The following is a 24,869-nucleotide window of genomic DNA, read 5'->3' on the forward strand; positions in this document are numbered from 1 at the left end:
CGTTATAGTGCAGCACGCGGCCTGGAATTTGCGATTAATTCTCAAAGCCAGCTAGAAATCGTTCCCTCCTTTCTTGACAAACGATTCCATAAACCCATATTACTGCACCATAAACCCAAAATGCACGGCCATTGGCCGATTTGAGCATCACGAGCTGCACAGTTACTGCAGCCGCCGCAGGATGGCGCGACGTGCCCGCTAACTCACGATCGCACTGAAAGCAAGCTGCGCGTCTGAAGGAAACAAAGTGCTCAAGGTCACGAAGTGCGCGTGATGCAACTTCTTTCCCCCGTGCCATCCCTCTGCTCAGCTTCCAGCGAGCTCGTTGGGACGAGGGAAGAGAAAGCGCTTACAGCGTGCAACAAATCCCTGTAACTCCACTCGTACTTGACGGATTCTAAAAATTTTTGCGGCAGTTGATTCGCGAGGCAATAAACTCCTTTAATGAAGCCATTCAATGATTACTTGGGAAAAGTGTTGCAGGGCCCCTTTAAGGTCGTAGCCAGTTTTGTGGCGCTCCCAGCAAAGCAAGTCCTAAGACGCTTGCTAGAAGTACTTAACAGTGCTACTTTTGGCTTTAGATGAAGTGAAGTTATAATTAAGCAGTCATACACAACAAGATGCAACATTTCCATTTTATGAAGGACTGCAATCTCATGCAATCTTCGAAAACCAGGCAGGTCATTTCTTTCGTGCTTACACTTTTCATAAGCTACACCAGCATTCAACACAGTTTAAATAGATGCACTCTGGGAGATGATGGCATGCGACCCTTTTCATGGAAAGGAATGGTGTGGAGAGGTGCACATGCAGAGAAAATTTGATGTGCTATATAACGCTTTCAGCGGCGGTGTGCAAGTTGTTCTACACGTCGACTTCAGAGGTGCATAACGCACCACGTGAGTCGTCAAATGGCTTGAAATGCAGTGCGCACATTTGTGCAAGCTTCCCAAGTGGACAACTACCGGTCATTTAACTTCATTGTGCTGCGTATTGCTGCAGAAGATCACTTTGCTGAAGACACTACCATGTTCGACGATCATTCGACATGACACGTTCCAGGACCAACGTCAAGAGTTTTATTTTTCTTTGCTTGAAATGAATAAAACCAATAAACAAACTGGGCATTCATTTTGAGCCTAGCATTTCTTTTTATGCAAGAATTAAACCTGACAGATTGCAGAATTAGAAATATAATTACACACTAACATTAATTACTGAAACACAAAACACTTTCCTTCATTTTTTTTTCTTGGAATGTAATATTGAGTGCCTTGGAATTATGCTATGTGAATTTGACGCAGTTGCAGACCGTGCATCATAATTCACACCTGAAGGGGATATAAACCTCTTATGTCGATACTAATACAACTTAAGTGTTCAACATCCAATGTCACAATGGACCAGTCAGTGGGATTGGCCAGTAGCTAAGTTACTAAGGAGGGTCACAAGATTCCACTTGTCATAAGATGTTGTACTGTACTGTACTGTAGTGTACAAACAAGAAAAGGTGAGATGCATGATTTGTGAAAATATTTTATTTGTTTGCACAGTAAACCATGCAGACCAATGTACTCCAGTATAAAGTACTTCACAGGCACATTGTGTTGCAAAACACTAGACATATGACTTTGTGCTCGGAAAGAAAACTTTGGGTAACAAAATGGAATGTCTACTGATTGGTGGCATTGTTGCGTGCACGTACACAAGTATATTCGGTTAACACAGTCGACGTACAAGTGCACCACAATTCCACTATACCACAACAACACAACTCACTTATAGAATAAATATATTTTTTTGTTTGTTTCTTCTGCCCTTTTTTCAAAACGCACCCGCCACCTTGAGTTTTCAAAGTTACATTACTCAACGTGAACATCACATCACAGAAGACAAAAGATTGGCAACACAGCCTTATTTACAGTCTTCGCACTCAAACGAACCCAAACGGGATGGTTAGCGACAGCAATGGTGTAGCCATACATAATGGAAATTAGTTTTTGAATTGTCTGTACGCTTTCAGAGATGTTGACTTAACACACTTGACGGGTGCAAATGGGTGTTGTACTTTGAGGATGACTCACTCCAGCCATTGTGAGTTACCGTAAGCTTCGATCTGAGGTCCAGAATATTTTCTGATAACGTAATTTGTAGCGCACAAACTGTATATGTATGTTAAAAGGGGAAGTTCGTCATAAAATGTTGAACACACGAATGCGAGCAAATCAGGTAATCTCCCCAAGATGCAGCTTTCAGTTTGTGCATCAACAACAAATCTACAAATTGATGGCTGCCAATTACTTCTTTCGGAAGTACTTTCTGTTATTACCAGATAAACACGCAGGGCCCCAATTTGGAACTGGTATTCTACAGAATAGAGGCAAAAAAGAAAAAAACCTTTATATTGCAGCATTCACCGTTCACACTAATAGTGACAGTGAAACTAGCATTTGCCACAAGACGTGCAAACTGCCTTATTTCTAATTACAATTAATGAATTATGGTTGAGTGATGGATAATCTTTCATGTTCGTGGTTTACCTCAAGGGAGCAACAGTGCTGATTAACGACATCATTGGACAACTGTCATCCATCAGCGCATGCTGGAGCAATCCCTACCCACTGAATGCTCCATTGGAGGACTTTATGAATCAAGCGTGCAGCATCTTTCCCATATCTTTCATCACAAGGTGCAACGAGTGACATATCACATGCAACAATATGAAACCTGCATCGAGTTTTGCATTTCACAATTACTTATTAATGCTATGTACTCTGCAAGGTTTAACTACACGATATACTATTTGTATTATACAATGATACATATTGCATACTGCCCAAACTAGGATGTTAAAGCGAAAATATTCTTTCAATTGCATAAAGAATGGTACTTCGTGTTCATTCAACAAACTAAACTTCTGCTTAAACAAAACTAAATATAAAGTTACTTTTTTTTAAATTCTCTATAACTTGTGGTTTTAAAGTTTCTACAGTGAGCTCTGTATGCTGAATAATGTTATGTGTACACAACCACACACATTATTGATCACACTTTACAAACAAAACAAGGTGCTACACTTCGATCATTGAGCAGCATTTGTGCCATATTAATTCAAAAGAAAAGATCACTTTCATCTGTGTAATCAAAATAAAGCTTAAAAACTGAGTGAAATCGTGCTCTAGGCAACAGCATGCTGTTCCCCTCATCTGTCTGTCTGCAGTAAAGGACACACATGTTGTGTAGCAATACTGTGATCACGAGGGTGGCATGAAACCTTCACAATACTTCTAGACCAGTAGAAAAAGTGAAAAAAAGATGCACAGGACACACTAGCATGGACTGTGTACATAGTACTGTTGCCTTGCATATTTCTTTTGGTTCACACAGAGTTCCTTTGCTAATCAGTAGTTACTGTGCAAGCATCTGTCTACTTTACGAAGGCAGACATTCGTAGCAATCCTTGGCGCCGAGATTGACGAATCTTGTCGATATTAGTCGGAAGCACGACCCTGTTGCATTGATATGAAGCCGTCTGTACGGTGTTGCACAAAATGTGATGCAAGACCCTGTGTATTTAAAATTATGCAGGCAGAACACTTCGGGATTAAGTGCTTCCTGTTCTATAATGCACTGAGCAGTACTACGATGACCACATTTGCAGTGGCCTTTAGGAATCCCACAAACTGCCATAATTGAAATGCAATAAACACCACAGCACGTAGAAACAACTTAAGTACGGTACATCATTTCTGGTGATACAAGTAAAAACCAATGGCATTCAAGTACTGGAGCACAAATGCGTTAGGCATTCAAGCAAGCACTGTTGAGCAAGTAAATGCAAAAAGGAAAAAAAAAAGCAGCAGCACTAACAACATTTTGCTGCATCTTAGCACCACACTGTATGGTTGAGGTTGATCTTATGAGCAGAGCATGGCCTGCCAGCCATACTACACTAAACATTGCAATCAAAATGGGAAAAGGAAATATCCACTGAGCCTTTTCTGTGGTGGCAAACACTTAGTAAGCAAACACAAACACAGCCGAGTCACAAAATCACCTCTTCGTATGAAGGGTGTTTAGTGTACAGAGGGCATGGAGAACAGGCCATTATGTACAAGCTAGTGCAAGTGCTACTTTTCAATGGAACTATGCACTTCTCAGACATTACTCCTGGCGCAGCAAAAGCGCTTCATCAAACCTTGCAGAGGATGGAGTCTTGAACGTAAATTTCGTGTACAAATAAAGCAACAGTGATTAACAGCACCCTGATTGCAGCAAAACCTCAGGGACGTTCTCGGCAAGAAGTGGTTCCACTCGGAAAGCGATTAGTGAAAAACACTAGAAAAATATGTCGTAACAAAGAAGTACACAAGAAAATGCAATGAAAAGTACACAAGAAGCTAAATGAGCTTGAACTGCGTGCACCGTATGTTTACAAAGCCCTAACAAGCGAGCTAGCATATACCAGAAGCAAGCATACTCTGTGAGTCTATCACACTTTGGTGTCGTACATGCCGATTGCTACTAAGGCTTGCCGAGCTGAACTACTATCGAGATCACTGCGAGGGGGACGTATCAATTGTTAAGCATTAGTTTACAGAGCAATGAATGTTGTCTACCCAAGTTAAATTACCTATGCAGTACAGACATGCTGCTTAGTACAAACAGCTACCATAAGCTCAGTGGTGACTATGTTCAATGGTCATCAGCATGTGAGCGAGCAAGAGATACTATATGTTCCCATATGCAGCTCAATGCTTTTAACAATCACCACCTGTGTCCACACATCAATTCAGATATGCATTGGTTGCCTCTTGAAAGGCTTGCATTTTACACAGCTGTGCTGCTTGTACATGTAAACATGCATCTGCCAAGTGATATTGCATAGTGTGTTGCCAAATGAACTAGCTACTGCCCTTGTCCTGCGAACGAGATCCATTTCTTTCTCTCTCAGCAGCTACCTCTAGGTATCTAGGTGACAACCTAGTTTCAATTAGAACACAATGCAGTCGTGATGCAGTACAGTTTGGTACCGCAAACTGTAATAAATAAGAATCTGACACATAGCACGATCCTAATTTGTTACGGAAGACTGAGCATACACTATAACCAAAGAAGCAGTATCTCAAACCCAAACAGATTTAGGGCAGAGGTCCCTCAAGGTCCATTAATGCAACTGCTATCTGAAGGGCACATCTTAGCCTATTTGCGTAGAATTGTTTCACTGGTTCTGTCAGCACAATACCAGACACACACATCACGAGGAAACTTAGGAACACTTTTTTTTTTCGTCTTGAATAACGACACACTTTGGCAACCCCAACGATATGAAGGTTGTGGCAGTTCTCTCTGCGCTCAAGGCAGAAAAGTGATGGTCTCTTATGGCTAAAGCCCAGCTCGCAATGTAGATTTATCAAAATGCACTGTTTACTTCTATAGTACAAGCTGTAGAGGAACATGTTACTGCTCTGTTAGAAAACTATAAGAGACCCATTTTAAATGCATAAAAACATACCTAACTATGTCATGGTTATGATGAACATACAGTACAGCCGACTTATGTCAGTTCAAACTTCTCCTGAAAGCAGTTTTGCTTGAATCGCTTACTAGCGGACATCATGCAATTTGGTGCCTTGACATTGTTGGATTACAGACACCTGAGAAAAGCCTTGCATCTTGCACTCGACACATATGCCATAATTTACTATTGCACAGAAATTTAAGCACGTAAACAGCAGGATTGTTTCACGGAAAGAGGTGGGGGGGGGGGGGGGGCAAGGGTATTTTTGAAGGAACTACCTATATTCCTGACATTCCAGCAAAGGTGATAGGGAAAGAGAGTGGGGGGCCTTCTTTATATGTTACACCTGTATTTTATTTGCACTGTGCACTAAAGATGCCTACTCTTTCAACAAGTTCAGATCCTGGCTTTTTCGGGAGGCCGTACAATCATATTTGAAAACCCAGCTCAAGATAAGTGATTTAATTTTTATCAATCCGACTTTTAATTACTATGCAAGTTTGAACTGCGAGTCAGCTGAAGCTTCAGGTGCACAGCAGATAAGTGCAACTGTATCTGGTGATAAAAAAAAAAAGATCATGTTCAAAGCACCACTTTCATCATGTCCTTCTGATATTTGCAATGCACACGGGCGTTATTATTGCAAGCATAAAACGAACAAACAATGCTATAGAAGTCCTAAAATGAGAAGCCCAAGGTTTGCAGCACATATATATTTGAATCTTCTTACAGTTGATCATATCAGAGATTCATAGTAGTCAACAGGCAATAACTGACTATTGAAAGCTGCACTCTGAAAATGGGCAAGAAGAAGACAGCACTATGCTATAGGGCTGCAAACATCAGCAGTGGATTGTGGCTAGATTTCTCTCACCTTGCTTGGCCACAGCTGAGCCAAAGCATACTGACAACGCAGTTATGACTAAACGCCACCGACGACAATATCATGAGCAAACAGAATCGTGGTTGCTCAGGTGATGTGACCAGGCGAGAATGTCTGGCAGTACACCAGAAGTTATCTTGCACACACATTTGCAAGCACAGAGCCACATACAAGAGTGTTATTCTCAGTCATTCACTTCGGGGTATGCCATCCCTGTTGCGACACTTTGCACAAGTAGGCGCATGATGTGCCAGCGTCTACAAGCAACCGTGCTCTTGACACTGTGCCAATTTCGAAACACTGCTTACTTGTAGATGCTGATGTGTCCTGTTCCTTCGTTACATGAAATGTCACTAAAGTGAATGCATCCACTGAAAGAGATTGACTGAAAATACTGCCCCAATGGGTTGCTTGCAGAGGCATTCAGACTGCAAAGGTTAACACAAGGAAAACGTAGAACTGAATTTCCTCTCGACCTAAGTGCAGAATTAGGAACTGAAAGAAGTGTGAATGGACACACTGGCTGAGGGCTCCCCCGACTTCCTGAACACACAGTAAGACCGCGAGGAAATTCAGCTTCTTTTTTCTCTGTTTCAACGCTTTGAAAACTTCTGCGAGCAACTGTGATTCACTAAATAACTACTTTGCTCAACGTGTGCTGAATTAGGCCTAAAAAAAGTAACGATCCGCAGGGTGTCACGGTCCCTTGCAGGTTTCGCAAGAAAGCATCTCATTGGGGCTGAACATCTCCACTTGGATGGTGGAACTGTGGATGCCAAAGCTCTTTCGCACCAGCTTCTGAGCTGCTTGAAGCACAGCTGCCTGGTCTGTGTCAGGATCTGCAAATACCACAGTCACACCTATGAAGGCCCAGACGTGTACTAGTGGAAAAGAAACCTATTTTGTGTTGCATGGCAGCAATGGAACAGCCATTTGATTTTTTGCACAATTATTGGTGCAGGAATAAGCAATTTTGCCACACTATCAAACGTAGTTCTATATGCAATACCAACACCAAGTGAAAGCAGTCAACTGCCAATTTTTCGGATATGCTTGAATATTCGGACCCTTTCACAGCCCCACCACGTGCCCCATACAGTCACTGTATATGAACTGCCGAAGTCTCAGATGCTGAAAACTATAGGGCGTTGAATTTGTCAGACTTCCTGCTCAAATTGCAGGTCCGAAGCAGGATTAATTGAAGCCACCACCGCCCCCGTGACGATCACCCAGCAGGCCTGAACAAGTGTTTTCGCGAGTCAATCCATTCGAAGCCGTAGCGAATTCCAAAAGTCAGCTTTACCCTAATGCCAAAGTGTTATGCGGTGAAGTATGCAGAAACTCAAAAGGGGCCACTGTCAAGGTGCTAGTGCGGCGATTGCCAAGGGCGTCTGCACAAGTTTTTGCATGGGGGTGCATGGACATTCAGCACAGGCAGTGCCGGGCAGTATCGAAGATACATGTATCTTAGATACTACCTTAGATACTCTATGGGTATCTTGTATCTGTATCGCGATACGTCTCACAAGATGTGTATCAGTATCTGTACTTCCAATACATTAAGTAAGGTATCGTGTATCGTGTATACAAGATACATCGACCACACCACCACCGTGTGAAACAATTAACATTGGCTTAACTCCGCCTCTGCATCACTTAGCCACCTGAATAAAACTAAAGGCAGCGATATTCTTTTATCTTTCCGCAAGAGTCCTCCAGTGAGGGCAGACTATGAGGTCTGCGTGTCCCTATTGGTAAAGCAGAGCCATGTGGTGCCGCTCGCGCAGTCTCGAAAAATACAACCGTGCAAACGTCTACGCTTAGCTGATCTTTTGCTTTCTCATTTTTTAGCTGCGTCAGTGCCATGACAGTTGCCGTTAGCAGGGATGCAACAGCCAAAATAGGATTTGGAGCAATTTTTGGAGCAGGAAAATCGAAATTTGGAGCAGGTTACGGGAAAAAAAAACTCCGTTTTGGAGCTCAAAATTCCAAATTTGGAGCAGCTTCACAAACAAAGCTTGCTTTTGGAACAGTAACAAAAAATATATGCAAACATTTTGATGTCACCACCACAATCATGTTTTCAGTGCATAACATGCTGAATAATTCCAGTGAATTCTCCGGAAACCAGTAAGGCCTTGTGCATTGGTGAATTTGCACCAAGGTCCTTTACACCTGGCCTACGCCACTGGCTGATCACGTCACTGTTGCAATCCACTTCATTCAGCACCGATGCGCTGAATTTTGTATTCCGCCCTGCTAAGAAGATCTTAAGGAGAAAGTCCATTTTAAAGAGAGCCGCCATATGTGTATATAGTTCAAGAGAAAAGTCTAAGTCCGGTGTTTATATGTCATGCAACGTCTAAGACAAACCAGCCACTAAGTACAATCTTCATAAGTGCGTCCTCCCCCTTATCTTTATTATATATATATAGAGAGAGAGAGAGAGATAGAGAGAGAGAGAGGGAGCTATGCACAGCGAAAGTCTGCATCGTTTCATTGAACGCAGTGCCTGTCGCCGCGTAGAGCCGAACCCTTCCTAGTTTCGTGCAGCGCGTCTCCAACAAAGCGGACGCCATCACTCCCGGGTCGGTCGCGTGCTCTACCCTACGACAGCTTTTCCCGAGGAGTATTCCTACCCGCTCCGCTCGTGACCGCATGTAGGGATACGGCAAAGATTTCGTTGGGTTAACAATGGTGAGCTGCTTTCGTTTCTGCAAGCGACACGCAATCTGCGTTTCCGCTCAGGTGGCGTCAGCCAACGGCATACTTGGATTCGTCGCCTATATTACGCGTGCAATATATTAACAGTATAGTACCAATAGCGCTATGCCGCACGTGCTACCGAGCAGATATAAAGATCTTGATCGCGATAAGGTTGCTGGCGATAGCTCGTACTGACGTGCTCGTTGGTATCTGCCATGAAACACTCGCGCCAGGAAAGCGGTGACCGCACTCGCGTCGACGTCAAAATGATTAGTCGATCAATGTCCTCATTTCCAAAAAAAAAAAAAAAAAAAAAAAACGGAAGGCCTTTTTCGGCACATTGTGGTGTCGGCCTCACCACGACTGCGGGGGAAGAAGTACCTTGATGAACTCTTTCGGCTAAGGCGGTCAGGGTTTTCGCGTGTAGTACTTCTCTAAACAAAACTTTACTCGTCAGTAGATTTAAAAAGACTTTACTGTATACAACCCGCGAATTCGTGCACGTGAGTACTGCTATTTGAACAAAGGCAGCGTTGAACCGGAATCCACCAAACAATAACGACATCCCCACTAAGATTTTGCAGGACGTGTCAAACGGCTCATTTGTCAGTTAACTTTCTTTATGCGGTGCTTCCACATTAAATGGGCGTTCACTTTTGCTCGTGCTGAATGACCCTGTAAAGCAGCGTTTGAACCAGCAGTAAAAACTTCATTTAGGCCCATCGGAACCTTGTTTGAGTCAAGCGCCACTGGGTCGAATTGGATTGGATGAAGGTGCCTCTGGTGCTTCTCCCAACATTAGGTCGCCAATACGGGCTTCGTTTTGCGTTAATACGAGGCTAAAACTAGCGCAACCGAAAAATGTTGCGGTTACCGGGGTTGTTTTGGCGCAGCATGGCGCAATTTCGAGAAATATCGCGGTTTTGGCGCAGCTCGGCGCAGAAAAACGAAATTGTATCAAAATGGCGCAATTGGCGCAGCTGTTGCATCCCTGCCTTAGCCAATGTACTGTGCCACGTACTCCACTGCGTGGGGGGTCTATTATTCTGATGCCGCTATAGTGTGGTGATAAAAGTTTCTCTTTCGTAGTGCTTCGTTACGAAGTCTGAAGAATGTAAGAGTAGGGCTGCTTTGCATTTCATGGCTTTCCCACACAGTGATAGGAAAGACCTCCTGGATTTACGTTAGACTTAGACCATTCTAACAACTATAGCACCACCGGTAACAATGCTAGATCTAATAGAATAATCATTTACCCAACAGAAGATGGTGTACCGCATGTTTTTTATCCTGCTATTATTATTCAAAGAGTTCTTAAAATCATAATTTTATTGTTCGAAAAATAAGTGCTCTCTTAGCTGTCCTACTTTTGCATCCCATACATTGCCTAGGTGTCTGTATTGTTTTTCTCTGCTCTGTTTACTGCAATGTGTCTTTTGTAACATGCTGCCAAAATAAGCTGCCGGCTTTATTCTTACTTTTAACTGTCTGCGTCATTTCGCCTTCTGTTTAGATATCTGCGCTCCACTCGAGCATACTGTTATGTCGAGGGAGTGTGGAGGACGAATATGTAATAATCTGAGCGTGCCTGGAGTATAAAAAAGATTCTGCTTACTACTCAATAAAAAAGCGAAATTCAGTTTGCATTATAATAATGGAAATTATTAGGAGACATTTAAAATATCTTACAAAATGGTTTCGAGAAACATTATTAGACTGAATCCTCAGTTTTTCTCATGAGCATCCTAACAAGTCATTTTAGGCTATTTCCCAAGACACTGAATTTACTATTGTCTTACCTTAACAGATGAGTTCACGATACGTCATGCTTAATTGCGATAGCTATTAAAGGTGCCACCTGTATCGTGTTTCTATTAGGGGTGTGCGAATATTCGAAATTTCGAATATGTTTCGAATAGTGTTTGCTATTCGATTCGATTCGCACTGAAATTTTACTATTAGAACTATTTGAACTTCCCAAAGACAAATGCAGTCAACGTCCGGTTGAAAGTGACCCCTTCAGATTTTCAATATGCTTCACCTCATTACACTCTCGTATTGCGACAAAGCTGCCTTTCAAGCTCCGTTACGGTCGAACTTAGCCAAGAGACAAAGTCCGGTTGGAAGTGATCCCGAGATTTTCAATATACTTCACCTCATCACACCCCCGTATTGCGGCAAAACTGCCTTTCAAGCTCCGTTACGGTCGAACTTAGGCAAGAGACAGTCAACGTCTGATTGGAAGTGGTCCCTAGATTTTCAATATGCCTCACCGCCTCACACTCCCGTATTGCGGCAAAGCTGCCTTTCAAGCTCCGTTACGGTCGAGCTTAGCCAAGAGACATTCAACGTCCGTTTGGAAGTGGTCCCTAGATTTTCAATATGCTTCACCTCATCACAACCCCGTATTGTGGCAAAGCTGCCTTTCAAACTCCGCTACGGTCGCAAATGTATTAACTCAAGAAAACGCTGGTTCCAATATGGAGATGAAAGATTTGGCAGAGTTGGGGGCTCAATTAATGCTGTTTTGGACCTGAAATTTGGGCAGGAAGTCCGAAAAATCTGACGCCCAAAGCTTTTTAGCATCCAAAATTTCAGATGTTCTTATATATCGACGTCTACGAGGCAGATTTGGAACTCCGGACTTGAAGGGAGCACACCCTTGTCTGCCACACCAGTTGGCCTTCCACAGAAGTTGAAAGAGGAGGAGAGGCTGAGGAAATGGCATCTCTGCCTATCACGTGTAAAGTGTTGTTGGCAACACTTTGGTTGCACCAAATCATGTACATAAATACAATCCGGCCTCTACATTGCCTCATTCTTGATAAGAAAGACAACTATGAAATATGACCCCACCAGCACTTCATCAACCTAGCGAAAAGAAACTTTCATGTTGCTATTTCACAAGAACATACTTAGGGATTCTGTGTAACTTTTTCTGTAATTTCACTTCGAAATATTCGAAAAATGTTTGAGAAATATTCGAAAATTATTCGAAATTATTCGATTTGATTCGCACTCAATCTTTATTATTCGAATTCGCTTCGCACCCAAAATTTTGCTATTCGCACAGCTCTAGTTTCTATACATATTACATGTGATTGTTCGATATGGAACAGCCTTTCTATTTTACTTAGATATCTGGTTTCCTTTTTGGGTCTCCCTAATTTTTCTTTTATGTTAGTAATCACCAAGTAATCGGAGCTATAAGCGGCAACAGTGTGTATAGCGGCGGTTACCTGTGACGCTTTGTGCAACTATACAATACACCTGATATGTTTCTGGGCTGCATATGTTCTCTCGTAGGAGAAAAATTGATGAAAGATTGCACCTTAGTGGATATGTCGCTAACGAACGCTTTACACCAGCAGATGAGTAGAATATGAAAAGTCATTTCAGTTTTCAGTCCTCTACATAAACACGATGCATCACAAGAGATGTCGCTACCAGCGTTGTTGCCGCTCTATGCGCGATGATCCAGTATTGTGTAAACAGTAGTACGTTTACTGACAAGGTAAAACTTCACACCGGTACTCAGGCCAACGTTCGGAAACTTCTTATTGAAGATCTTGTATTTAGATCGCAACCCACTAGCTGGTCGGTAAGCAGAGCAGCGACTTTCATTGCTTGCTAAAGCGACAAGCAAAAACAGCAGATAGCACAGTGTATAAAGAGCTCTCATAAGCAGCTAAAGCAACCCCAATAAGTTAATTTGGAACAAAACAGATTTACTCTGTGCAAGAAAAGGATTTTGAGATGCTCACAAACATTTCATTCAAATGAAACAATGTTGGTCGCAGTTAAAATATTTTCAAGCAAACATTTATGTGCATGCGTGCTTGTGGCTACAAGATAGATCTAATATAAAAAATTTGCGTATGTATCACATGTATCTTTAAGGGAAGCTGAAGCACTTGAAAAAAAAAAAAAAGACTTTGCAGTGTGTAAGGACAGTTGATCACTGCTGAATTCAAAAAGCAATGCAAGAGTTCTCAAATGTGAACACAAATACCACTTTTTGGCAAAAAAACAGTAGCTGTGGCTGCAGGGCTTCTTGAGATGCTGAATGAACGCGGTGATGTCATCCCTGGTATGTGCATTATCTGCAACAGCAGCACTGCTGAAGCTTGGCCTCCTCAATTAGCTACGGCAACAGCACGTCACAAGTTAGTCACGGAGGCCACGGTTGAAGATACGAGAGACGCTTGTTCGCGCAGCGCTCGGCTGTTTGTCATTATTCCAGATATCGTAATGCAGCTGCAGCACTTTCAGCTTCACTATACTTACTAAAGAGCGCACTCACATTTCAGATAAGTGAGCGGCAGGAATCTTCTGTCGGAGTGCAGCACGGCTCCGCCGAAGCAACCAAAAATGACATAGGTTTCCACGCCCACACTTTCGGTGTGCTTGCGTAGGCGGAGCAAGACAAACTTTTCGTTCACGTATTATAAAGCTCCTGCTGCAAGAACCGCAGAAAAAATTATGACATTGTCGACAATAATGTCGGTCCTTGCTAACTCCGCTCTGTAACTAATTTTATTGAATTCTAAAACGTCTTCAGCTTCCCTTTAAGATACATTTGGAAAGTATCATATCGGATACAATTATTGTGGTAGTCTCTTGTATCTTTATCTCAAATACTTGTTGCCTGAGTATGCTGTATTGTATTGCAAAACAATTTCAAGGTATCTTTGCGCAGCCCTGAGCACAGGCAGGCTTTCTTTCACTGCCTTGACATGACCGGCCAGATTAGTGAATAGTGTGTAACATGCAAAGTTGCCTGGCAATCACGAAGTTCATTTCGGATGGATATGCAGGACCTGAGTGTGCCAATCAAGCTTTGTAGCTAATGGCTACTGCATAGAAAAATATCCAGAATTTCAGGGGGAGAGTCCACTCCCCCTTCCCCCCTCACCCATTGGACACCTATGGGTGATCCTTTACAGATAAGTGCCGGAGATGCACAGAGGCATTATGGCAGCGGGGGGTGGGGGGTAAGACGTGCCAGTATGTGAAACTCTATCATGACGAGCATCCTCAGCTAAATGCTCTGTAGTGTATGTAGCATAACACAGTTGCCTGTGTACTGCACGCTTTTAATAGGTGACAACCCAAATGCGCAAAGCCACCGTTCAATGCTGCATTTCTGTGCAGACAGCTAAGTCAGCCGTACACACTCATTGCTTGCAGGAACGAATGTAGCTCGTCATCGTCTCGCCCGTTGATTTCTTTGATCTTCTGGAGGATTCAAATTACTGATTGCATTGCAGCAGTGGAAAACGTACTTACTGTTTTTAAAGTTGTTTTAAATTCCCGAAGACTTACGCATGAGCTTTAAGAAGAAAACAACATTCAGTTTTTAGACTTGAGCCTTCATTTTTTGAGACGCCATGTATGCTGGATGACTGAGCATAGGGCAAACAAAACATAACTTCCATTTGAGTCAGCACATTATAAACTCGTGAAGAGAAGTGTTGGGTTCTCATGCTTCACCAATGCCTTGAAGAAAACATGTCCACGCAAGACAGACGAAAGCCTTAGGCCGCAGAATCACTATCTTGGTGCAGCTGGATGTGCCTTAAGGGGGTCCTGTACCACTTTTCCAAATAATCATTGATTGACCTCAGTATCGGAGTTCACTGCCTTACGAATCGATCGCCGCAAAGATTTTTCCAATACGTCAAGAACGAGGGGAGCCAGAGGAATTTGTCGCATGCTTTTTAGGTGCTTTCTCTCTTTCGTCCCGAAGAGCGCTGGAAGCTCACAGGGAGGGATGACACGTGGGAAAGAAGCTACGTCATATGCGCATCATGAAGCACGATCTTTCTCTCCCATCGAGATTCCGGTGTGCACTAGTGTTGCTACTGTATTTTTTTAGCACAATATAGAGCGTGGCGCACGACACATGGCAACACGCCATGGAAAGAAGAGCATCTGATCCAAACGCCACTCTTGATTTATGCCAGCTGTCAGCCAACAGCAGCACTGTACTGCGCAATGTGTGACAGCCCTTCAAAGAGAGTGTATGGGTCTCTGTATGAAGAGAGGGCACTTCAGACAGTGGCAACTTCGCGCTCCACTTGTGAACTCTTCTTGCTGCGCACGACTGCAAGACTTGGCTGAGCTGTTCACAGCAGCGCCTGCTTTACGCTGAACGTGTTTTTTCACCAAACATGAGCGGTGGTTTAGGACACCTTTAAGTTTGCAAGTCAATGTAGCGGAAAGCATACCCAAGTGTAGAGTGCTTTGAATAGTATGCTTCTTACCAAAAAATTTATCTCGCAAGTCTCGCTGATTGAAAATGGCTTCAGCGTTACCCCTCCTTCTTATGGCCTACTTCCGTAACTGTGGTTTCAATGGACGATAAAGGTCTCACCACTTACCGATGGCTAAGTGTACGGCCAGGGCACATCTGTTGGCTGTCAATGACCATACGTGGAGGCTGTGTGCCATTCGGACACCTTTGATGCTTTGCAGTGCTGACTTTACAGTGTTGTAAGAGAGGTCCCTTGGAAATCCTGGAAGTGAAGCTCAGTAAATTTGAAGCCAAAAAGAAGAAACTATGCAAACCACATACTAGACTGTACTCCATCTCAGTAGCACCTTGCAGCACTGTGGAAGCTGCGGGGCTTGTTAGCGAGTAGGATAGGCAAAAGCCCCTCAAGATGTGTTCATCCGTGTCGCATTGTCTTCTCGGCATCTCAATGGCATCGGCTCGCACGCTTTGTCGGCACTTGCTCCCCGCCACGCAAAAACCTCTTTGGGAACACCACCTCACCATTTCTTTGATATTCAGAAACCCACTTGTACAGGGAGCATTTGCTGGCATTTGTGAGGAACGCAGTTCTTTTTAAAACATTGTTCATACTAGCACTTTCACAGAATTTTTGGACCGCACCAAACACATTTAGCACTACTAATCTTGCTTCTTTTGCAGAATACTAGATCTTTGACCTGTAGCGCTCCGGATTCAGTCGGCGCGCTTTAAGCAGCCATCCCGTACCGTTCTTGTGCGGAACAGCAAATTCTTGGCGCAGAAAACAATTATAGGCATTCAAGGCACTTCGCGCCGTCAACTCATCACCAGCGCTAATGTTGTGGCGCCATCTGCTCAGCTGATGACAAACCACTTCTACAGCTCGGCACTGCCTTTGTAGTCCTAGCAACATCCAAATAAACAATTGATATAAATAATAGCGATAAAAGACACCTGATGGTTTGCCTTCAGCATTAAACGAGACTAAGAGATGACAGATTATACCACATATTTCTTGCTATCCGGGTAGAGAGCCAGTAAAAAGCACGCATTCGGATGCAAGCGGATAGCCTGGGCTGTATGGGGGCTGCCATGTTGCTGTACGTCATCGCGGTTAGGGTGCCTATTACGGTTCTTAGCTGGTAATCGCTACAATAATTCAGAGTGTACAAAGTGCATACGCGGAGGGCCTAACACACCATGTATCGCTGTAATGAGTCATGCAAGAAGCACAGCTAAAACCCTTGTATCTCGTTAATGACGAAACACTTATGCCTGGAACTATATTATATGCTGCGCAAGGATACTGCCTGTGTACTGCTCATAGCTTCAGCAGTACTGCAAGGTTGTTGTGAGATGGAGTACAGTCAAACCCCACTACAACGAAATTGATGGTGCTTGGAAAAAATTTTGTTGAAGTGAACATCTCGTGGTAGTGAAATCGAAAAAAATATAGTTGACCTGAGCTAGTAGAACAGAGAAACTTTTATTTCCAAAATTCAAAAAGGGCCAGCTGCTTCCTTTGCTTCCCCAGCAGCGTCATGACGCGATTCTCATATATGCACAGCGACGCCAGGTTGAAAAGCACGCTGAAACAACTGCTTCCACGAACGAACCAAACAGAGGCATGGGCGCACAACACGAACTTCACAGCTGCACTACTATGCTAACACTAGCTATTCGCCGACAAGGTATCTGACAACGCCGAGATGCAGGCGTGCTATCGCGGAGCGATGATTTATGCCTTATTCTGTGCTAGTCTTATCATCCACCACTCGCAGCTGACTGGTCCAGTTGATAACGCGGACAAATTGTTGCTCCGACCACCGGTTGCACTGGCCAAGCGCAAAAAGCACGAAAAGCATTGGCATTGGAAAAGGCATCGTTCCGCGATTGCACCCCGGGGCTGCTCGCATTGATAAGACGGATGTACCATCGCTCTGACCACTGGCGAAGCGCAAAAAGCACAAAAAGCAATGGAAAGGCATCAGAAAAGGAATCGTTCCACGATTGCACCCCAGCGTGGAGAACTGAACTTTGGCTTCGGATTGTCTGCGACAAAAAGCAACTCAAGCCTGTTACAAAAGCAGGGCAGTTTGATTGCCGTCACTATCAAGCAATGGCGGCCCCCGTGCTCAGTCAGCAGCGGCACTTTCTGGTGGTGCCAACACGCAATTTAGACCTTGTAGACATATTTTTATGTTATAAAATGCACCAAAATATTCGAGATTGTGTTTATTCAACGGGAAATAAAATTTTTGAGACCGGAATTGCATCGTCAAATTTCGTTGAAGCGGAACAGCAGCAGAAAAAGTTCGTTGTGGCGAGCATATTTATGCATTGACTCCCATGGACTGTTGACGGGGAACAATGAATTTTTCGTTGTACCGGAAATTTCGTTGAAGCGGCGTTCGTTGTAGCAGGGTTCGACTGTACACACTAAGCTACATAATTAAATACATAAAACCTTCCAATAAATGACACTCTTGGAGCTTTTTTTTTTGTTTTTGTTGCCTAGTAAAACAAGGAATAAGTTTGAATGTTTGCTGGCAAAGGCACCATAAGTTCAGAACACAATGTGTTTTACAGTGCACAATGAACGTAGAAATATGCTGCTGGATAGGCTGCAGCGTAAAATGGTTGCTTTCTGCTGTTTTTAAGAACAAATAGCTCAGAACCGAGCCATATGCTGCAGTTTGTGTACTACAGCTCGAGACCGGTCACTGTGCTCTACACATACCTGCCAACTTGGTGACCTCGAAATTCGAGATTTGTAAAGCGTGGGTTGGGTGAGCCGGCAGAAGAAAACTGGTGTTCGTATTAATTTACTGTTTCTTGTGCCTGCAGTGACGTTATAAATGTATTATTGCCAGTAAAATTTACAGACATCGCCAATCATAGTGGTACTCGTATTATACCGGCGTGCCCGCGTGGGTAATTAAGGCACCAAATCTGCTGTGCCCCGTGACAGCTAGTAGTCCCTTGCCGAACTTAATGCGCTTTTTCATGACACCAGTGTACTGCAACTAAAGTGAATTAAGCATTCCGCGTGAGATCAGAAAACTTTAGAACCGATGTCCTTAGTTATGATTTTCTTTTTATGGTGGTGCTAGCGCTGTTTTTTGGGAGATTTATGGCCGTGCCCATACAATCGGGAGGATTTCTCAATATTCTGGAGTCTCCGAGGCATTGAAGGCAAAATGCCTTCAATGCAACTATGCTTTGGCATTTGTTTTAGCTATCACCTCGTGCCTGCATTGCTGAACTAAACAAATAAGTCAACTCGAAAAACTTAAAGTAAAACTGAAGGATGTGAAATGATTAATTTGTCAACCCGACAAACAACCAATGCTAAAGCGCGATGTCTTGACACTCACCTTCCATTAGGATGAACACAGCATCCCTCAGGATCGACACAGTCGTAAACAACACAAGAGCCGAAAATATGAACGTGCAGATGGGATCTGCTATCTTGTACTGGCTCTGCAAGATAAAAAATGCAATAAAGGCCTGATTAGACTGCCATGAATCACTTCAATAGGATTCTTCTATAAAGACAACTCGGCACGAACGCAAACTTAAACAGTAGAAGGGAAATATATTCAGCTGCTGTAGCTTTTACTGACAAAGAAACAAAGTTAAAAAGGTGTCCATGCAACTTGGCTACACAAACAATTGTATCTACAGATATACAAGCATAATAGTGCAGACAATGATGGAGTGACCGTTGAACAACCCATTCTCTCCCCTCACATGCCCAGAAATGAAAGAAATGATGACAAAATGCCAGGTGATCACCTGTTCAGTGCGATGGTCTTGAAAGAGCGCTCTGGCGCCCTTTCAAGAGCATCGTATCGTACACTCTACCTTCTGTACGCAGCGTAGTTCTGTATCCTGTGCCACAAACACTATGTGTTTCGTGAGACAATAAATTCAGATACTGAGGTCATTCAACGATTATTTGGAAAAGCGGTTCAGGACTGCTGTTGCAGCAATGCGTATTGGTGACAAATTCGTGATGCCATTCTGGGTCTTCCTCAAATCTTTGGACCTATGCGCGCACAATGTGCTGGAAGTGCCGTAATTCAGGTTGTCTCCTTACCTTTATGCTGTTTTAGACCACAGCTCTCTTGGCTTTACAGTCAAATCCCATTATAGCAAACCTGAAGTTAACAATTTTTTCAGAAGAACGACTATTTTGAAAATCCCCCTCCAAATGTCCATTGGTTTAATGTGAAAATATTTCACTGCTATGAACTTCAGAATACCAAATGTTTCAGAATAACTAGGCTTGTACGAATAGTTGGGGTGTGCGAATATTCGAAATTTCGAATATTTTTCGAATAGTGTTTGCTATTCGATTCGATTCGCACTGGAATTTCACTATTCGAACTTCCCAAAAACAAATACAGTCAACACCCGATTGAAAGTGACCCCTTCAGATTTTCAATATGCTTCACCTCATTACACTCTCGTATTGCGACAAAGCTGGCTTTCAAGCTCCGTTACGGTCGAACTTTGCCAAGACAGTCAAGAAGAACAGACTTTTGGGCGAGTTGGCAATGCATTCTGTAAAAACTGCGCGAAAAACGGACGACACAAGCGCTTCTAAGTTATATTACTGGTTCGCTGGGCTCTTTTGAGTGTTCAACCCTAACCTTCACAAATCCCGATGCGCTTGTGTCGTCCGTTTCTCCCTTTGTCCACGTTTTTCGCGCAGTTTTTACAGAATGCATTACCAACTCGCCCAACAGTCTGTTCTTCTAAGTTATATTACTAGTTCGCTGGGCTCTTTTGAGTGTTCAACCCTAACCTTCACAAATCCCGATGCGCTTGTGTCGTCCGTTTCTCCCTTTGTCCACGTTTTTCGCGCAGTTTTTACAGAATGCATTACCAACTCGCCCAACAGTCTGTTCTTCTAAGTTATATTACTGGTTCGCTGGGCTCTTTTGAGTGTTCAACCCTAACCTTCACAAATCCCGCCATGCGCTTGTGTCGTCCGTTTCTCCCTTTGTCCACGTTTTTCGCGCAGTTTTACACAAGACAGTCAACATCCGATTAAAAGTGCTCCATAGATTTTTTCAATATGCTTCACCTCATCACACCCCGGTATTGCGGCAAGGCTGCCTTTCAAGCTCCGTTACGGTCGAACTTTGCCAAGGCCCAGTCAACGTCAGATTGGAAGTGGTCCCTAGATTTTCAATATGCTTCACCTCATCATACCCCGGTATTGCGGCAAAGCTGCCTTTCAAGCTCCGTTACGGTCGAACTTTGCCAAGACACAACGTCCTACTGGAAGTGATCCCTAGATTTTCAATATGCTTCACCTCATCACACCCCAGTATTGCGGCAAAGCTGCCTTTCAAGCTCTGCTACGGTCGCAAATGTACTAACTCAAGTAAACACTGGTTCCAACATGGAGATGAAAGATGTGGCAGATGTGGGGGCTCAATTAATGCTGTTTTGGACCTGAAATTTGGGCAGGAAGTCCGAAAAATCGGAAGCCGAAGCTTTTTAGCATCCAAAATTTCAGATGTTCTTATATATCGACGTCTACGAGGCAGATTTGGAACTCTGGACTTGAAGGAAGCAGACCCTTGGGGCTTCCACAGAAGTTGAAAAGAGGAGGAGAGGCTGAGGAAATGGCATCTTTGCCTATCACGTGTAAAGTGTTGTCGGCAACACTTTGGTGGCGCCAAATCACGTACATAAATAGAATTCGGCCTCTACATTGCCTCATTCTTGATAAGACAACTATGAAACACCACCCCGTCAGTGCTTCATCAACCTAGCAAAAAGAAACACTTTCATGTTGCTATCTCATAAGAATATACTTAGGAATCCTCTCTAACTTTTTTTTCTGCAATTTCGCTTCGAAGTATTCGAAAAATATTCGATTCGATTCGCATTCACACTTCAATATTCGAATTCGCTTCGCACCCAAAATTCTGCTATTCACACAGCTCTAACGAATAGCAAATTTTAGGTTCAAAGCAAATTCGAAGCGAATAGCGATTTTGTCAAATAATTTCGGATCGAATTCGAATATTATATATCACATATTATAAAGAAAAAATGAGCGTATCTTTCATGACCCAACTAACCCTGCAAAATATTTTTTTTTAATTGAAACAAGGCATGTGCAAATGTCATTCTTTTTGCTTCAAAGGAAGTGGAAGCAACTCTAATAGTAGTAGGATTTGACTTTCGGTAGAATGCAAGTGATAACCTGTAAAATATGTTACGTTCTAGAATTCACTATACTTAGAGCATATAAGCCAGTATAACAAGCTTTTGAACTTCAAAAATAGTGAATCGACGTGAGTGTAATATGTTCATTTAACCTTAAAGGGGGGCTTTGCGGCAGTGCGCATTTTGTCTGGAAAGGTGGTATTCGCGGTACGGCACCCCTCCACTGCAGTGAAACCACCTTTACAGGCACTAATATAAGACACTTTTACATGCGGACTAATATACACCTATTTGTTCATTTCGAATACTTCAAAATTTCCAATAATTGAAATTCAAATCGAAGCAAATTTGTATACTGTAATATTCGTTGGAATATTCGAAGAGCTCAAATATTCACAAAAGCTGAAGAATAACGCATCAAATTTGATCACCCTTGTATCTCAACACTTCAAGATATAGAATTGCGAACTTAAAAAGTTACTCACGGTGGTGTAAACAATGCCCAGGTCCGTATGTGCCACTATCATCATCATCAGAGCACCTGCTTACCTCTCTGCGCCTGACTCGCCTGACCTATAGGCTTCCCAAGCAACGCTTAGCGGCGCTGCTGCTCTTGACAGGCAGCGCCATCTCTGGCAGAAAAAGAGAAACTGGGGCGTGATCAGCGAGCGTTTTCCCTTCTCGCCACCGCGTTGCCGCTCGCTTCCGTGCACGTGCAGATCTCTCGCGGTGCACTTGCGGCGTCTCACAATGTACCGCGTGCAGTGCGGCTTCAAAAGGATCTTCAAGCTTGACTGGCACTTCCGCAAAGCGAACTTGATAAAATGAGGAAGGCTCGTCAATCACGTTAACGGTAGCAGACGATCGACGACAACCACGCCCGACTCAAAGCGAAATGCATTTCCCAAGTCGCGATTACACCGTGTAGGACGTATACCTCGAGGTAAGTCTCATTCTCTCACGTTAAAGATGAATAATGGTCCACATGCACTCCGGAATGAAGCCATACAGGCTATCGATGTTCTGCGGCGTGGACTACGAATCATATGATTGTTGTTTTGATATGGCATGCTTACAGTAGCAGCCATGTACTTTCGTGAACAAACGTTTGCGGCGTGCGAAAAAAAGATTATACGGCCATGGCACTGCTTCCTGAGAAGGTTAGAGTCGAGTCCTCCGTGCCGCTGGAGAATCACCCGCCGATTAAGACGCGAGGCAGCTAGCTGAGCTTCAACCACTGTGAAGCAAGATGAACTGCTCGCCTCGTTTTTTCGGCTCTCGCGTCGTGCTTGCAGTCTCTTTTTATGATACCGACTTGACAGGCGTATAAAACCTGTTGCGTGAACGCGGCTAGAAAATCGCACAAAGTCAGAAGGTGGTTAATTCAAGGTTGCAATTGCAAAGCATGTATGAAGTGCCAGTTATATTTAGGGGCTTAAATATATATCACCCTAATAAAGTGACAAAAACAAAGCAAACCTGCAGAACGATGTCAAAGCTTGCTGAAAATGCACAGACGTCCGTTCCGGCGTGATAAAGCAGCCTTCCCGACGCGTGAAATGCAGGCGCCGAACTTCTGACAATGTGCGGAGTTCAGTTGAATTCAACCAACCGCGCAACGCTAACGGTATAACGCGAATGTGAACGTTCAACAACGACGGGTAGGTCTCACGAGCACGGGGAATCAAAACACAAAGTTGCTTCACCTACAACCGTAACTGGACTTTAACAATGCGAGAAGACAGCGAGTAGTCATTACTGTAGTCGCTGCGTGCATGCGCCCCGTTACTTACCGATTCAGGTAGTCGGAACGAACGAAAGCGATGAACTCAGACAGCCAAAATAGAAGGCGAGACAGCGCTGTCAGCTATCCACGCTTGCCGCCTTTATTTCTCGTGCGACACGCCCGGGAACCGATACAGTTTAACACGTGAATCGTGTGCCTTGTCTGCACTGTTGTGGCTGGCCACTAAACCGCAATACTTCGGACCACGCTTGCGCTTCCGCGGGGTCGCTTCTGCCATCGTGGAAATGCGCAGCTTCGCACAGCAAGCCTCTCGGTTCAACGTGCCGAGCTGACGGCCCCACAGTTACCCGCACCGAGAGAAGAACGCGAGCGCACGTGCGCTACCGCTACCGTGAAAGGGGCTGAGTCGGCCGCGCGACGGTTCAGAGTTTTCCGACAGAGCCGCAGCGCGGCTGGCGCGGCGCTGTCGTCGCGCCGCAAACTTGAGCTTGGGTTCCCTATTCCGAATGTGTGACAGCCCTATTTCCATCACCAGGGCCGTACCCAGGAATTTTTTTCGGGGGGTGTTTGTGTGTAGAACGGCGAACTTTGGCAACTGGTGGTCGCTGTGAGAGCATGCAAGTATTTTAGTGTCACCTGAAAAGTTAAAGCATGAAAAAATTTCGGGGGGTGTCAGGACCCTCTCAACCCCCCCTTAGTTATGGCCCTAGTCATCACCATCACCTGTACTTGTTTTTCTTGTCAGGCTTCGCCTAGCTGCCTTTGTTTCGTCGGCCAGCTATGTCTGCGTGCTTGTTACACGGCTGTTTTCTTGCCTTTAGCCTGGTGTCTGTACATTCACAATGAGCTCCAGAAGCAGCACGAAAGGAACGCGGCAACAATGAAAAATGTGACATGAGTGACCTATGGGACGAAGTCCCACAAAGACTTCCCGTGCATGCTTAACTCATGTTCAAACACTATGAGCAGTGCGACAAGAAGTATGCACGTCGGCGGAACTGCCAACCAATCAGATCAACATTATTTGTCGTGATCAAGGAAACAGCGATGAGGACGCAGAGAGCAAAGACGACTCTGAAACAGCACGCGCGAACCAATGCGAAGGATCAACATCTAACACTGACGTTTCAAAGTGCATAAGAAGGATGCGCACTTTGACGAGTTCGTCTTGCAGCAGTTGAGCTGCAACCATCAGGCACAGATCACGGTATTTTTCAAATAAACGTGCACTCTTTTAGTAATACTTTGAATTTGTTTTTTGGCACTTATTAGAGAATAACGCCATCGCGGATCTACACCAGCAAAGGTAGGTGACTCCTTTGGTAGCATTAACGATTTTTAACGTGAATTAAATTTTTTCCGCTACAATTTTTCAAAATAACGAATGATTTTTAGCGATCCCTTGAGATTCGTTTTATCGAGATTTCACTGTATGACGTCCAACAGTTTCAGACATTACACGTTCATTAATGCGAACGAAAAGCAAGTTCAATGAACATCATGGCATTAACGTTGCACACTCTGGGCAACACCTGAGGTTTTGATGACAAGCCACAGTGGCAGA

The 24,869-nt window shown here is 43.8% G+C and overlaps 1 protein-coding gene across 2 annotated transcripts in view; it reads right to left on the minus strand.

Annotated features, from left to right (window-relative positions):
• Positions 1–1,519: 1,519 nt before the first annotated feature.
• Positions 1,520–24,869, minus strand: part of LOC119393499 (zinc transporter 2) — a 73,405-nt gene continuing 50,055 nt past the window's right edge. For both annotated transcript variants that reach the window (XM_037660558.2, XM_037660557.2), the window contains exons 6-8: positions 18,744–18,849; positions 15,494–15,628; positions 1,520–7,243 (exon numbers count right to left, since the gene is read on the minus strand). In XM_037660558.2, coding sequence (XP_037516486.1) covers positions 7,101–7,243; positions 15,494–15,628; positions 18,744–18,849 — 384 coding nt within the window. In that variant the 3' untranslated portion in view covers positions 1,520–7,100. The remainder of the gene's footprint in view (positions 7,244–15,493; positions 15,629–18,743; positions 18,850–24,869) is intronic.

Source organism: Rhipicephalus sanguineus, chromosome 5, assembly GCF_013339695.2.
Source record: "Rhipicephalus sanguineus isolate Rsan-2018 chromosome 5, BIME_Rsan_1.4, whole genome shotgun sequence".
Taxonomy (NCBI): Eukaryota; Metazoa; Arthropoda; class Arachnida; order Ixodida; family Ixodidae; genus Rhipicephalus; species Rhipicephalus sanguineus.